The 17,626-nt window shown below is 41.8% G+C and overlaps 1 protein-coding gene across 1 annotated transcript in view; it reads left to right on the plus strand.

Annotated features, from left to right (window-relative positions):
* Positions 1 to 17,626, plus strand: part of LOC137065045 (uncharacterized) — a 100,116-nt gene that overhangs the window by 74,741 nt on the left and 7,749 nt on the right. The window contains exons 4-5 of the mRNA XM_067436610.1: positions 7,851 to 8,555; positions 12,851 to 13,528. Coding sequence (XP_067292711.1) covers positions 7,851 to 8,555; positions 12,851 to 13,528 — 1,383 coding nt within the window. The remainder of the gene's footprint in view (positions 1 to 7,850; positions 8,556 to 12,850; positions 13,529 to 17,626) is intronic.

Consider the following 17,626-nt stretch of genomic DNA (forward strand, 5'->3'; position numbering starts at 1 on the left):
GATTATTCTTACAGGTAAAACTAATATCTAACACAAACACGCACACACACATGCACACGTGTTGCAGAAAGGAGGAACATACTACTAAAATACTAAAGGAAGTGAGGAAAGAAATGAGTTTTAAGAGTGTGAAATTATGAAATTGTGTAATTAAGAAAGTTTTTAGCAATATATGCATTTAAAACACATGACCTGAATGAACCACCGATCATTAACTATATATATATATATATATATATATATATATATATATATATATATATATATATATATATATATATATATATATATATATATATATATATATAGATAGATATATATAGATAGATATACATACTTAGGGGTTAAAAGTTTATGACCAATGGTGAAAAATGAAGACCAAGAGTCAGAAGTGTAATTGATTAAAGAAAAATTTACTGAAGAACAGTTTGCAGTTTTATCATCAGAAGCCAGCTTCAAATCTCACAAGGAGTTCGTAGGCCGCGGTCCCTCTCCCCGTCTCGTTGTCTCACCCTATCGTACATAGAATTGTCCAACAGTTATACTGTTTTCAAGGCCTATCCATGTCATTACTGCAATGTGGATGATTCTGATTGGTTCTAAAAACATGCAATGTAAGCAACTTTCCACACACAGACAGATAGGAGCACACAGTGCCAAGCTAGGTAGACTAGTTATCGCCCCATAACTAGAATAACATCACAATGATCTCAGAGGCCACAGAAAAGCGTCTTCAAGTCTGGTGTCGTCTGCAGAAATGTCCATCTCCAACATTAGGCCTGCACAGATCTGACACACACACACACACAAACACACACACACACACACACACACACACACACACACACACACACACACACACACACACACACACACTCCAGAGATAAACGGGTTCCTTCAAAGGTTGAGAACATCTTAACTAATTATAAACAAAACATTTCTCCAAAACATACGGATAACATGTGCCTTCTCTGAGTTAGAGAAACAGACAATAATACAGGCAATATTCATCTCAAGTCTTTAGTGTTTCAGTAAAAGGAAATATAAAATATAATCAAATATAATCAATTAAATGAAAGACTTTAGAAAACAAGAAACATTCAGGGGTTCTCTTAAGCAACATCATAACTGGAAATAATTATAATAATATAGGAAGGCAAATATTGATTAAGGCTTTGATTATTGATTTAATTAGGATATATATATATACAGGTATATTAAAGCGCCAGTGGATTTCAAAATCCCCCTTTCAGTGTGCTCACTAAAAAAATTGAAAAATAAAAAGTGTGTAATTGTATATATTGTGAAACCATGAGAGGTTCAGGATCTTAGTGTTGTGCAGGTTCCCTGGACAAACACCACTTCAACAGTTTCTTCAGTATACAGGTGTGCAGTTTTTAATGATCAAACAAAAAGAGAAGCCAACTTAAACATCAGCTCACGACAAGACAGCTTATATACACATACCACATACCCCCCTCCATTGCTCTGAGGCCCTTGGTTGGCAGGCCGCTGTGAAGAGGACATCTTTGCGCGAGAGGGCATGTGCAGAAGAGGACTGGCTTCTTTGGTTTAGATAGTTTGAGGATCGTTAGGTAGAGCTCACAGCGGGTGATTGATCAGAATCACGCAAGATTTCTTCATTGGAAGTATTTATTGAATTGACAACTGCATATGTACAGTGAAGAGTGGTTCTGGACAAATAAAGAAATAAAACAAACATAATTAGTTGAATGCAAATAAATGATTATCATGCAACAAACCTCTATTTGTATTAACTGTATTCTATTCTAATAATATAGCAGAAATAAAATACAATTATTTTAAAATAGCCAAAACTGACATTAAAGGAATGAAAAGGACTGTGCTGTGGGTCTAAGCAGCTACAAATATATCAATAAGAGAGGATGATCCAGTCGCAATACAATGTCTTCTGGTCACGCAAAGAACTACACCAGGCCGCTCCGAGAGATGTCACGTGACGACCCGTGTACATGCGGGGGGTGCGTGCCCTATAACCAATTAACTGTATCGCAGGCAAATATCACTGCGATAGCTTACGCAATACACACAGATGGTGCTTAACTGGTATTCTACAATGTTTAAACAAAGAATAATGCCCGAGTGGCAATCTATACATTGTTAGAAAGAAGCATCACGACATCACGAGGCCTAGCCAGGCAGGAAAATCTGAGCTTACATTTAGCAACACTAAACAGACAAAAGGCTACCAATCTAACCTTACCAATGGCAGTAAAATAACAACAAAATAGATAGATTCTTACTTGTAAAGACGCACACGGCATAACGCAGTTGTATCAAGGTGGGTTGTAACTCAAAACCCGGAAAAGAACGCTACCAACGTGCAGCGCTCCTAAGACAACTTGTGATTGGCTAACAGTCCAGGTGAAGCGAGGCATCTTCCAGTAGGAGAGAGAGAGAGTCACAGTAAAGTGTCTGATGCTTAGCGGCCACAAGGGGGCCTTTTTTTACAGGGCATCAACGTTTCCATGGTATAGTCCTGGCCTGTGGACAACAGAGAAGTTAAATGCTTGCAGACTTAGAAACCATCTAGTTATTCTGCCATTGCTCTCCTTATTCCGGGCCATCCATTGCAGCGAGTGTCTCTAGTGCCCATTTAACAGCCAGACACTCCTTCTCAATGGTGGCATAATTTTTCTTGTGCTTCGCAAGTTTCCTACTGATGTAAAGTACAGGATGTTCCTCACCTTTATGTGTTTGAGACAGGACTGCTCCTAGACCCACCTCAGAGGCATCAGTCTGCACCATGAATTCTTTTGTGAAGTCTGGGGATTTTAAGATTGGTCTGGAACACAGCATCCTCTTTAATTTGGAGAAGGCCTCCTATGCCTATTCACTCCATCTTACCATTCTGGAGTGTCTGTTAGATGTTAGTTCTGTAATGGGAGCAACCAGACTGGAGAAGTTGGGCACAAACCTCCTGTAGTAATTGGCCAGGCCCAGGAAGGACTTTACTTGTTTCTTGGTTTGTGGTCTATGCCAGTTTTTAATAGCCCCAACTTTGGCTTCTTGAGGTTGTACTGAACCCCTGCCTATTGTGTAGCCTAGATACTCTGTTTCGCTGTAGGCAATCTTACATTTTTTTGGGTTTGCAGTCAAGCCTGCTTCTCTAAGGGAATCCAGTACCTTCTGTACCAATCCAAGATGGCTTTCCCAGTTTGAACTATGGATAACCACATCATCTAAATAAGCAGCAGCATACTGCTGATGGGATTGAAGAACACGGTTCATGAGCTTTTGGAATGTGGCCGGTGCCCCGTGAAGGCCAAAGGGTAAATGTGTATAATGGTATAGCCCCTCTGGGGTTGCAAAAGCAGTCTTCTCTTTGGAATCTGGAGCCAAGGGAACTTGCCAGTAGCCTTTTGTTAGGTCTAATATTGTAATGAAGCAGGCTTTATCTAGCCTGTCAATTCATCAATGTGGGGCAGAGGGTATGCATCAAACTTTGATATCTCATTTAATTTCCTAAAGTCATTGTAGAACCTTACAGTACCATCTGGCTTGGGGACCATCACTATAGGGCTTGACAATGCACTCTGCGACTCCTCTATGACCCCCAACTCCAGCATTTTCTTCACCTCTTCCTTGATGGCTTCTCGCCTAGCCTCTGGGATTCTGTAAGGGCGCTGCTCTACAGTTTTCCCTGGAACAGTATGAATCTCATGATGGATGATTTTAGTATGGTTTGGAACTGGGGAAAACACATTTTTGTTACGATCAACTAGCTCCATCACCTCTTGTCTTTGTTGTGGGTTTAGATCTGGGCTCACCCTGACTTCTTCTCGTGCTGAGACACTGGGTTTCTTTTGGGGAAGAGAACACACCATTACGTCTCTAGGGTGCCAGCGCTTCAAGAGGTTGAAATGGTATATTTGGTCAGGCTTTCTCTTGCCTGGTTGCCTAACCCTGTAGTTTACCTCCCCTACCCTTTCCAAGAACTGAAAGGGTCCCTGCCAGGAGGCTAGGAATTTACACTCTACTGTGGGCACACACAGTACTAACACCCTGTCTCCAGGTTGAAATTCCCTTGGCTGAGCTGGATGGTTATAAATAGCTTGCTGCTTGCGTTGTGCTTTCTCCATGTGTTCTCTAACAATGGGGTAAATGGCGGCCATTCTGTCTCTCATTTCCCCCACATGCTCAACGAAAGACCTATGGGGGCAAGGCTGTTCCTCCCATGCTTCCTTTGCTATATCCAGCAGTCCTCTTGGCTTGTATGGGTACAAAAGTTCAAAAGGGGAGAACCCTGTGGAGGCTTGCGGCACTTCTCTAATTGAGAACAACAGATAGGGTAAGAGTTGATCCCAGTTTCTGCCATCATTGTTAATAGTCTTACGAAGCATTTGCTTGAGGGTCTTATTAAAACGTTACACAAGCCCATCTGTCTGTGGGTGGTACACTGATGTTCTTATCTGCTTTATCTTTAGGAGGGTGCAGAGCTCTATTATTACCTGAGACATGAATGAGGTCCCCTGGTCTGTAAGAATTTCTTTTGGGATGCCCACTCTACTACTAATCATGAATAGTTCCTTGGCAATCTGATATGTTGTGGCTTTCCTTAATGGCACCGCTTCAGGGTAGCGAGTTGCATAGTCTACCACCACCAAAATATGTTGGTGACCTCGGCCGCTCTTTAGGAGTGGCCCTACAATATCCATCCCAATCCTTTCAAATGGGGTTTCAATGATGGGTAGAGGAACCAAGGGACTACGAAAATGAAGCTTTGGAGCTGAGTGCTGACACTCCGGGCAACTACGGCAGTAATTCTCTACCTCCTTATGCACACCAGGCCAAAAGAACCGTTTTAACACTCTTTGTTTTTTTCCACCCCTAAATGTGCCCCAAGCAGATGAGTGTGGGCTAACTGCAGTACTGTGGCCCTATGGGTTCGAGGCACAAGCAACTGCTCTATCGTCTCCTCCCCTTCTTTCTTTATTTGGTAGAGCAATCCTTTCTTGATTGCAAAATATGGGTAGGCTATTGGGACACCACTGGTATCTACCCCATCCACTACTCTCACATTCTTTAAAGCATTAATGAACGTATGGTCATTTAATTGGGCAGTTCCATACTGGCCTGTTAACCTCTGACCCCCTGGCACTTCTGGACCGCTCTTCCTTCAGTTGATCCTGGCGCCACTGCTGGTTCAGAAGCAGACTCTGACTCTTCCGGGTTTGTCTTCCCCATCCGTCCATGTTTGCACTGGAAGGCAATGGTGTATTAAACTTTGATAATTTTGATTTACATGACCTTTTTTCTGCTTTTACCCTGGAGCCCCTGTGGTTCTCTTGTTCTCCTTGCTTGTACATCTTGCCATAACATGTGAAACACAGGGCAATCTCGACCAATCAATACCTGTACCGGCAGGGAAGCCACCACCCCAGCTTGAATTTCATACTTTCCTCTAGTGGTGACCAGTGTTACTGCAGATGTGGGGTAGTTACAGGTGTCCCCATGTACACACAAAACTGGAACTGGGTTCTCTTGTGAGCCTTTTTTAGGGTTGACCAACGATTTGTGAATCAGGGTAATCATGCTTCCAGAGTCTAATAATGCCTCTACATCTTGGCTATTGACTGTTACAGGGGATGTCATGGCTTGGAACGCAGAGGTCACCAATAAGGCTGCAAAAAGGTTATTTTTCAAGCCACTTGAACTCTCTGCTGTAGGCATCGGCTCATCTGCCTGATTACACTGCCACGAAATGTGTCCTACTTCCCCACACTTGTAACATGTCCTTAGTTTTTACAAGTTGCTTTCAACTGGAGACTCTTGCTGGCTGGGCCTTCCCCTCTGTGGACTAGCCCACCTGGGGGTAGGGGCTCTAGGGGACTTTTGTTGGGGCTGTGCACTGAATGGGAGCCGTGTGTTCAGCATATCTGCACTGGCTTGAAATTGTTCAATGGCTTCTATCATGTCTTGGGGTGAACTTGGGTTATTCTCACAGACAAATCGTTTGGCTTCAAGGGGTAGGGCTCTCACAAACCTGTCCATCACCAAGGAATCAATAACCTTGATCGCTGAGTGCCTATCGGGCTCTAACCACTTCTTAGCCAGGCGCATCAACTCATGCATCTGGGTACGGGGTGGCTGTTCTTTCTTGAAGCACCATGCATGGAACCGTTGGGCCCTCCCAAACTCTGTAAGGCCACTACGACTTAGTATTTCTTTCTTTATGGAGTCATAACTATTGGCTAGTGTAGGGTCTAGATCTAGGAATGCCTTCTGTGCCTCTCCCGATAAAAACGGTGCCAATAGCTTGGCCCATTGCTCTGTTGGCCATTTTTCTTTGACCGCAGTACTCTCAAAAGCATGCAGGTAAGCTTCAACATCATCATTCTCTCCCATTTTAGGAATAAAGTCACCAGCCCGTATCTTGCTACCATCTTGAGTTTGTTTCAGTTTCAATTCTTGAACTTTAAGGTTATTAGCCCTCTTTTGTTCTTCCAGTAAGGCCGCTTGGATTTGGTGCTGGATTTTACTACTTTCTATCCTTGCTTTCAGTAAGTCTTCTATTTTACCATCAATTGACTGTGTACTTAGCTTAGAAAACAGGTCTGTGAGGTCCTCCACTTCACTCTGGAACATCAGCAGTCATCCAAGTGCCTGCATTCTCCACCATATGTGAAACCATGAGAGGTTCAGGATCTTAGTGTTGTGCAGGTTCCCTGGACAAACACCACTTCAACAGTTTCTTCAGTATGCAGGTGTGCAATTTTTAATGATCAAACAAAAAGAGAAGCCAACTTAAACATCAGCTCATGACAAGAAAACTTAGGCCATATCCACACTAATACGTTTTCATTTGAAAACGTATATTTTTCTCTCCGTTTTGGCCTTCCGTCCACACTGAGACAGCGTTTTAAGTCAATGAAAACATATCGTTTTGAAAACGCTCTCCAAAATGGATACATTTGAAAACGGCGTCTTCGCGTCGTATTGTGGACTGTGAAAACGGAGGCTTTTTAATACGATGACGCATTTTTAGCCATGTGATGCAGTCATATGACCAATTCACGCCGTATTTATTTTGGCACGTCTCCCAGTCTACATTTTCACTTGCTTTTATCACTTTATATTCATGTGTTACTCGCAGCAACAACTCCACCTCACTGTCAACCCATTTAAAAAACTCAGTGCCTTTTTTCGACATTGCCGCAAAATTCCAAAGAGTAAATAAACGAGTAGCGGAAATTACGCAAGTCGAAGCGTCTTGGATTTGCTCATAAGCAGTACGGGGATGTAAGCATTTTCAGACGTTTCAGTGCAGATGAACATTTTTTGGAAAACGATTGAAAATGATAGTGTGGACGCGGAGCGTTTTTAGACGAAAACTCAGTTTTTAAATTAATCCGGATTAGTGTAGCCGTAGCCTTAATCTTTCCTTGGCTCCCGATCTTCCCCCTCCATAGCCACACACACACGATTATATCCTGTTCCTCGTCTCATTAGCTGCACCTGTTCTCTCAGGCAGCCTGGGTTTTGTAGTCCTTAACAGGCAGCCATCTTGCCCCCTCGTGTCCATGTGGGGTAACCTGGGAAGGGTAGTTTTTACAAGACGCCCTCTTGCTCCAGCCATCTTAGAGCAATGTATCTGTCTTCTACCACACTCCCTCTTACGATGCCACTATATATATATATATATATCACTAAAAATAAGTTTGAGCAACAAACTTTAGTATTTCTGGACTTGAGATAGATTGACCCTTTATTAAATGAATATTAAATGTGAGCAGACACATATACAGATACAAATTCTGAGTACAATATCATTTTGCATAAATGTTTTTATTCTTTATGTGTTTCAGGTGACGCTCATCATCTGTCAGAGCTGAGGATTGTGTTGATGGGTTATAGAAGAGCTGGTAAGAGTTCATCAGGAAACACCATCCTGGGCAGAGAGGAGTTTGACTTGAAGAGATCTGCTCAGTGTGTGAGGAGACATGGAGAAGTAGCAGACACACACATCACTGTCATTGAAGCTCCAGGATGGTGGGTTAATCACACTGTAGAGCAGAGTCCTGAGTTACTGAAACAGGAGATTGTGCTCAGTGTGTCTCTGTGTCCTCCAGGACCACACGCTGTACTACTGATCATACGAGTGGACACTAGATTTACAGAGACTCAGAGAAAAGCATTTCAGGAGTATCTGGATCTTCTCAGTGAGAGAGTCTGGAGTCACACTATAGTGCTGTTCACTTATGGAGACTCTCTGTCAGACACATCTATAGAGCAGCACATTGAGAGAGAAGGACAGGATCTCCAGCGGATGCTGGACAAATGTGGGAACAGGTATCATGTGCTCAACAATCACAACAGGAGTGACCACACTCAGATCAAGGAGCTGCTGCAGAAGATTGAGGAGACAGTGGCACAAAACAACGGCTGCCATTTTGAGATAGACAGAAAGATTTTACAGGAGGTGGAAGAGAGAAGAAGAGCAGAGGAAGAGAGAGCAGAAGAACGAATGAAGAGGATGAAGAAACAGAGAGAAGACATCAGATCACAGATGAGTGAGTACTTTATAGTGCAGACACACACACTGAGTATATGAAGTAAATCATGAAAATGTATCAGTCACAGCAATAATAAGAAGAAGCTTTTCATCTGTATTTGTCGAGGCTATCCCAATAGAAGAGTTCAGAGCAGCTCACAGCGACTAAAGCTGTTACTGAAGGAAAGAAGAGCTTTCATTTCTTAAACAATCCCGTTCTCAGGCTCTCTGATGGACTGTACAGTATGGCATGATGATTGCCAAAAACATTATTAATTAATTTATTTATTTTATTTCTAACTTTTGATATAGGTGGATTTGAAACTTCTTGGGCTCCTTAACTATTAGTCAAATTCATCAACACTGATGATATTTTTTGAAATCGAATTGGTTTCTTTTTTATTATTGTCGCTCTCCTTAAATTGTGCCAGTGTTTTCATTGTAATGTAATGGCAAAGAGTTGTCTATTGTAATGGCAAAATAATTAACACTGTCACTTTACTGAAAAAGAGACAAACATTAGCCAAATATCTTTATAAAGGTTTATTTTTTGCAAGAAAGAGCCACAGTCAACACAACAAATTACAAATTGCTGTATGCTGTATCTTTTTATTATTATTTACATATTTTATATGTCATTTGTCCAATCTCAGCTCGTCCATAATGTCAGACTGGGCTGAAATATGTCTGACGTCTCTCCTGTGCTTGGTGTTGTGTTTAACTGCAAACCTCAATCTGACTGAAGGAGTTTCCTCATGTGTGTGTTCGGTGTGTTTGTCCAGTCCTGGGATTGTTCTGTTTATTTGTCTGGAAACCTGAGAATACTACAATAACGCAGCGTTCTAGGCAACACGTAACCCGTGTGTTTCCATCCTTCTACCCGTGAAAGTAGGGCTGCACGATAACGGTTAAACTGATAGTCACGATTATTTTGCTCAAAATTATAATCACGATTATGCTATCAAAAAGGGATAATGTAGTTATGGCCATTTTGCTTATTCTTTACCAACCTACACTTCGCCCAAGAGGCCTGTAGCGCACCGACTTTATTTAACCAACTATGATAACTTTGTTAAATGGTAAATCAATGCAAAACACATGGTTTTGGTGAACGCTTTGTAATCTGAATTCACAATATGTTTTTTTAATTTTTAAAGCAACACAATTCGTTTGCAAATGAGACAACCCAAAGATTCAGATTGCCCTGCAAAATTTATAAAGCAAAGAACGATTCTCTTTGATATATAATATTAATGACTCTGACACTGGCTAGGGACACGCTAAAATGCTTAACGTGAAAAACGCTTAACGTGGCTTAATGCACTAAGACAGTGATATTAAAAGACCAAACTCTGTAAACATCACAATAAACCATACTGTAACATTACAGTTTACAGATTGTATTGTCACACTGTTTGCAGAATAAATGCACCTTCACAACCTATAAGGCAGAGATCCGTGTTGCATTTGTTGAAATTCATCGCTGAAGGTTTGATCATGGCAGATTTAAGCTTGGAACATACTCTGCAAGAACAAAGAAATTTGTTTGCTTTCTTGAGTTGGCAAGAACAAGAATAAAGTTTGTTCTGGCCAGTACATTCCATACTTCAAGAGGAAAGCAGGTGCCGATCATCTGCGTTTCTCTGCATTAACCACGCCCACATTAAATGTCTGACCAATCACACAATAGTTCTCGGACACTCACAAGAAAAAAGTTCTGCTCAGGCGATGTCTCGAGAACAAGCTGCGAGAACTCCCTAACCAGTGATGCAAGCCCTGGGATCGAGAACTTTTTTCTCTGTTCTTGCGGAGTATGTTGAAGCCTTTAGTCACACAAATAGTACAATTGGCTTGTGAAGAAATAAAGACTGGCTGTAAGACACTTTCACTGAAGCAGAATTTCGCTGTGGAGATCGATCGCTAAACTCCAGCGCATATGTTTGATTTCAGATCATCAGCGCTCCTTCCAGATTTAGAGGAGAGCGTGCACAGAGTTGCCAGATTGCACAGATTAAGTAAAACACAGGGAAGAAAGTACATCCTTTCAAGGGAAAAGCTGTTTTTGGGGGATTTAATCTGTTTGCATCTGGCAACCACAAGCATAACTGCTAGTGGAGGCTCGTTACCAATGCAAGATAATGCAAATCCCAAATAAAAAACACATTTTAACGATATGTTTTTAAGGCGCCAATATTGTGACGACTATTTGAAATCAATCGAGCGAAGCAGATATCGTTATCACAATTAAAATACGATTAATCATGCAGCCCTACGTGAAAGTGCAGTGGAGTGGCCGTCAAACCTGTGACTTCCCACCCGTGAACTTGGACTAGATCGATGTGCTCCCAGTTACGAGCTCTGACATCACACAGCCCGCGAAACAACAGTGGCAGCCCCGGCAAATATACAAATAACGTAAAATAAAAGGTATAACAGCTTCTCTTGCCTTAAGGCCCTTTCACACTGGACGCGATTTTGACGTGCGAATAATTCGCGCTATGTTTTTTTTTTCCGATCAGCTGTTTGTGTAATGAGCGCTTCCACACCGAACGCGAATGTGCTGAGGCGAAAAAAACGAGATTTATTTTTTTCGTTTCTATGTGGATTTTTTTTTACTCTAGCGGCGACAAAAACAGCTTCAACCAATCACATAAAAGGAAACAGGTGACGAAATGTCCAGTTGATGTCACGAGCTATTCAATCAACTTTAACCTTTGCCAGGCATGGCATTTCTCATGAGATTACAGCTGTACAGCTGCAGCTGTGTTTGCCCACTGTATGATACAGACAGCAATAACTTAACTTATGAGTTAGTATAATAACTTATAAGTTATTACCTTTTATAAATGGTTGATTTTTTTCTAAAAATTGTGTCCGCGATTATGGAAAGTGAACGTGTTGCCATCAGTAGGCTACGTCAGTGGCACTGAAATGTTTACATGTGACTCGACTGGACACATCTGCTCGGATCGATTGATTCCCAGAAGTGCGCAGGTTGTCTCGTCAGATGCGCTGCTTTCTCTGGAGGAGATCCTAAAATTGCCCCACAGACTTTAGAAAGTAAGTGCAAAACCGGCCATGATAAAGTTTTAGCTCTTATTCAAGATTAGCATCCTCCCCTTCAGACTCTAATCTTTAAGACTGGCTGCACCCAAAACCTTCCTCTCGGTCCTTTAAATAAAATGAAAAGCTCGTCTTCACTGAATGAGGAAGTGCCGTGTTTTCTCAGCTGTCGCTGTGAATGTTTTGGACTGTTGGAGCTCTGAAACGTCGCAAATTCGTGTCACGGCTGATGTGAATGGTTTTGACGCGAAATATTCGCATGTGAAATATTCGCTTATTCGTTACGCTTTTTCGTTACGCGTCCGGTGTGAAAGGACCTTAAGGCGCCGTTTTTCTCCTCCATTTCCCTCAAATAAACAAGGAGTAGCACCTTTGGCAATATAAATGATTGTAAATGAGCATAAGCCCCGTCGGTCCGCCATGCTTTGTTTACCTCTAGCTATCGCAATTCATTGAGCTCCGGCAGTTTGGTGTGACTTTGCCTGGAACGCTACAAAGTCATGAGTCGTGGTTTATAGTCGTAACTTACGGCCTCAAAACCTGCCTAAATACAGCATAAATATCATATATTAAAAACAATCCCATTCTTCATAGGGTGTGCTTTGTAAAGCTGAAATCCCTTTATCCATAGAGAACGATACAAAAACACACTAAAGCAATCAAACACTTCTGTAGACAGCTTGTCTTGAGTAACCTTAAACATGAGCTTTACACCGATACACACACCTCAGGTTTGTCCTGATCTGAAGTCCCGTTAAACACACTTTGAAAGTACATTACAGATAAAAACTACTAGACTGCGGATGGAAATATATTTACTTCAGAGCTCCAACTAAAGCAGAAATATGTCAAGTAAAATCTATAAAATTTGAACTTTTGATGGAAGAAAAGAGAAAAAACATCTTTACAGTTTTTGCAAAACACATTTGTTTCTGCCAATACACATCCGATTCTGGATCTGTTTATGCCACTTTAGACTTTGATCATATTTATAAAAGGCTTCATGAACAAAAACGTTTTTGGCTTTCTTTCCATCTAAATGAATGTTGTGAATATAATGCAGTTGTGTATTTGCTGGTGTTAAAAGCCACCAGTGCATTGATAACACTTTCCCAGCTGTGAACACACACGAGCGATTCATTCACTGGTTTAGAGAGCCCGCTTAATTATCTTTTTAACAATGTAGTTTCTGAAAACATTATTCTGAAGCTACCACCTTAAGAAGTGTGTTTTATTCTCTATTTGTTTCAGGTGACGCTCATCATCTCTCAGAGCTGAGGATTGTGTTGATGGGTAATAGAAGAGCTGGTAAGAGTTCATCAGGAAACACCATCCTTGGCAGAGAGGAGTTTGACTTGAAGACATCTGCTCAGTGTGTGAGGAGACATGGAGAAGTAGCAGACACACACATCACTGTCATTGAAGCTCCAGGATGGTGGAGGAATCTCACTGTAGAGGAGAGTCCTGAGTTACTGAAACAGGAGATTGTGTTCAGTGTGTCTCTGTGTCCTCCAGGACCACACGCTGTACTACTGATCATACGAGTGGACACTAGATTTACAGAGACTCAGAGAAAAGCATTGCAGGATCATCTGGATCTTCTCGGTCAGAGAGTCTGGAGTCACACTATAGTGCTGTTCACTCATGGAGACTCTCTGTCAGACACATCTATAGAGCAGCACATTGAGAGTGAAGGACAGGATCTCCAGCGGATGCTGGACAAATGTGGGAACAGGTATCATGTGCTCAACAATCACAACAGGAGTGACCACACTCAGATCAAGGAGCTGCTGCAGAAGATTGAGGAGACAGTGGCACAAAACAACGGCCGCCATTTTAAGATAGACAGAAAGTTTTTACAGGAGGTGAAAGAGAGAAGAAGAGCAGAAGAGCGTTTGGACAAATGGAGAGAAGACAGATCACAGACTAGTGAGTCAATATTATCTACACACATTCTCAGATGTGTTTCCTCCTCATTGTCCTAGAGTGTTTTTTCTTGTTGTTGTTTTTATAGATGTAGACGTATTAATAAATAGTTTAAAGTGTCCATCATACAGATGCCAGGTTGAGCTCTAACACTCACTCATTCAGGCTTCATTTCTCTCAGATGATGTCCTGTCCTGATACTGACCAGATTTAACCCTGTTTAGCTTCATTCTGAAATCAGGCCAAACCAAGAGCTGCAGGATCAAAATAACAAAACGTGAATATTGTAATCAATAAAATGTTTTGTTTGTGTGAACCAAAGCTCTGCAGTGAATCCTCCTGACCAGTGTTGGCAACTCTCAAGACTAATAAGCCCCAAAAGAAGCCCAATATTATGTTGTTATTTATTATCATTAATGTTATTTATTATCAATAAAAGAGCCTGTGTTAAACTGAAAGCACTATGAGTTTGAAAAGCAAAAACAGAAGAGATTTCATCAAACTGCAACAAACCCTTTCACAATAGACTGTGAGAAGGGACAGGAACATTATACATAATACACAAGATTATTAATAATTCCCTCCAGGCTGGCCGTGTTACTTCATCTCTAAAAACTGCTATCATCAGACCACTTCTAAAAAAAACTTACTTTAGACCCAGATGTTATTGACAACTACAGGCCCATCTCCAACCTCCCATACCTCTCTAAGTTGCTGGAAAAAGTTGTTGCTGCACAGCTTCAGGTCCATTTGGAGCATAACCATCTTTATGAGAAATTTCAGTCTGGTTTCCACTCAGGACACAGCACAGAAACAGCTTTGGTCAGGGTCACAAACGATCTTTTGATGGCAGCAGATGAGGGTTCCCCATCCCTTCTCATCCTCCTGGACTTAACTGCAGCTTTCGATACAGTTGACCATAACATCCTCCTTCACCGTTTACATTCCACCATCGGTCTCTCTGACTCGGTCCACAACTGGTTTTCTTCTTATCTCACTGGGAGAACTGAATATGTTGCGTTAGGAGAAGCTACATCCCTGTCACACAATGTCACCTGTGGTGTCCCTCAAGGCTCTGTGCTCGGACCCACCCTGTTCATACTCTACATGCTCCCCCTTGGCCGTCTCATCAACCGGCATGGGATTTCTTTTCAGTGCTATGCTGATGACACTCCACTTTACTTTAGGACAAGTTCATCTCCCTCTGCTGACCTCACACCATCCACTTTGATCACTTGCCTGGATGAGATAAAGGCGTGGATGAAGCAAAACTTTCTGCAGCTAAACAGCTCCAAGACTGAAGCTATCCTAGTCGGCACTCCACTTCAGGTCCAGAAGTCCGTTATCACCAGCATTGCTTTCTCTGATCAGGTCATTCCTCTTTCCACTTCAGTCACCAATCTGGGGGTCAGAATGGAATCGCAGCTTACTTTTGAAGCTCACATTAAACACCTGTGTAAGACCTCCTTCTTCCACCTCAGAAACATTGCCAAACTTCATCCCATTCTAACACTGGCAGATGCGGAGAAGCTTGTCCACGCCTTTATCTCCTCTAGGCTGGACTACTGCAATGAGCTCCTTATCTGCATCCCTGGCAAAAATCTCCAGAGGCTGCAGTGTATTCAGAACAGCGCTGCTAGGATCCTCATGAGGGTGCGCAAATACGACCACATCACCCCCATTCTCAAATCACTTCACTGGCTTCCTGTGTCGTTCAGGATCAAGTACAAGATTTCTCTCCTTACCCACCAGTGCATCCATGGTGATGCTCCCTCCTATCTTAAGGAACTCCTCACCACACAAACAGCCACTCGTAACCTCCGCTTTGTTTCACTAGGTGTTTCTCAATGTCAAGGATGCTTCCTTGGAAGGACTGATCCTTCCAAGTCACTTCTTTCAGAGGCTAGGCGAGGCTCCTCTTTAGCATTCGGAGAACACGTAAATGGAACAGGCTAGCAAGTGCACGTCATTGCGTCATTACGTCAGTGAAAAGGTCCGTTGGCCATCAATAACATTGTGTAACGTTATTTGTATATATTTTTATATCAATACAGTAGTAATTTGTACCGGCATTTAAACGTTAAACTTTACGTATATTTACTACGGTTATAACAAATGTTTGGTAACGTAAATAAAAGCATTGTGGCAATCAGCGAGGTGCCGTGAGAGCCGGGCGATGGAGTGATAATGAGCGGCAGCTGATCGCCGCCACACCGGTCTCGGCTCACGGCAGAGTGATTGGAGTATAAATGGTGGAGCGTGGAAGACGAGAGAGGACTAGGCCTGGACTTTATGTTATGGTTTGTTTATGGTTTATTATGTGTGTGCGGGCAGTCGCCCGTGAGGGTTTTCCCCGTGTTACTTTCGTTTTGTTTATTATTTATAATAAAGTTGTTGAACGTTTACCGGTTCCCGCCTCCTTCCTTCCCATCTACAAACTCCGATACAAGCATATTTGCCCCGTTCACGCTCCGACTCCGCGAACGTCTGAAGATAGCGAAGCTGCGCGCATAGGATTGTGGGTGATTTGAGAACGCGAAGTGCGCGAAGGCTACTCATATGCATCCTTTTCTATATATGACATATTTTTCAAACGAAGGACTCAGTCCTTGGTTGAAATTCCGAGGATCCTTGACATTGGAACAGTCCTTCGTCGGATGTCGATGACGTGGCATCCTTAGAATTCTGGCTTCCGAGGATCCTTCCTTGACATTGAGAAACGCCTACTGTATCGCTTTAAAACTCCCACAGCCAATCTCCGTGCTATGGGAGATCAGCCTTCTGCTCTGGAGCCCCCAGTCTGTGGAATGCTCTCCCTGACCACCAGCGGACCCACAGTCTGTAAATGCTTTTAAGTGTGGTCTTAAAACCCACCTTTTTAGCAGAGCTTTTAATTGACTTGTTACTTCTTTATTTTATTTTTTTCCAGTTTTTATTTATTTTATTTTATTAATTTACTTATTTATTTATTGTTGTTGATTGTTTTTAATTCTGTAGCACTTTGAGATTTTGTTTAATATAAAGTGCATTATAAATAAAATTTATTATTATTATTATTATTATTATTACTTAATAATAAACTCTGGAGAAAATCGTAGCTCGGCACTCAAAGCTTTGATGAAAAATCACTTACTCATTTCTCTTTGAGAGGAGTTGTCTACAGGTGGCGCCAAAGTTCTTTTTGTCTATTTGTAATTTAAACTGTCAGTCAGAAACTCACCAATCATAGTACATTATTATGTACAAAATACAGTCCTTCATAACACTGTGGCTAACTGTGGTTTGTTCTGGGAATCACTGATGGGCTGAATGATGCCATTGGTTTGCTGGAGTCTATTCTGCACCGGCTGCTTCCAGAAGGAAATCCCGGCATCTGTTCTTCATATTTGTCTCGACATTGCCGTCTTCTCCAAGAGCAACAGTAAACAGCAGTAAATAATAAAATGAACCACATGATGATGGTCATTCAAATCATCAATGAGTTTTGAGTCAGATGGAGGAATGGTGCTGGGTGTGATTACTCTTGAGATGTGAGGTGTAATAATGACTGTAGGCAATCCTGCATTTTGAATACGTTCACATTTTGAGTTGGAAGGGGCGGGGATGGGATGTGGGTGGATGAATTACAGTACAGCACCTCTTTCTACTGCACTGATTGACTATTAGCTTAAGCAGATATCAGCCAATCAGTGCATTGGACAAAAAAAACAAGGGCTGTGTTCGAAATCGCCCCCTATACCCTCATTCACTATTCCCTTTATTAGTCCACTAATATAGTCCACTTGAGGGAGTGAAGAAAACAAGTGAGTGAATTCGGATACTGTCTGAGCCAGAAGGGCTGCCGCTTTTGCAGTTTCTTCTTGCTGTTTATTTGAAACGTAGCAAACTGGCAGCTCCAGTAATAATGAAAAGATTTATTTTGAACTCTGCCGTGGAAACTAGCATGTATAAACCATAATCAAACAATTTAATAATCAATTAAAAATGAATTTATACCTGTATGCATGATAGTCCGCTGGGCCAGTGCAGTTTGGAAGATGGATGGGTGATTTATTTAGCTGGGAGCTCCATCTCCTGGCAGATATCTCCACCTATACCCTT

The sequence above is a fragment of the Pseudorasbora parva genome, chromosome 25 (assembly GCF_024679245.1).
Source record: "Pseudorasbora parva isolate DD20220531a chromosome 25, ASM2467924v1, whole genome shotgun sequence".
Classification (NCBI taxonomy): domain Eukaryota; kingdom Metazoa; phylum Chordata; class Actinopteri; order Cypriniformes; family Gobionidae; genus Pseudorasbora; species Pseudorasbora parva.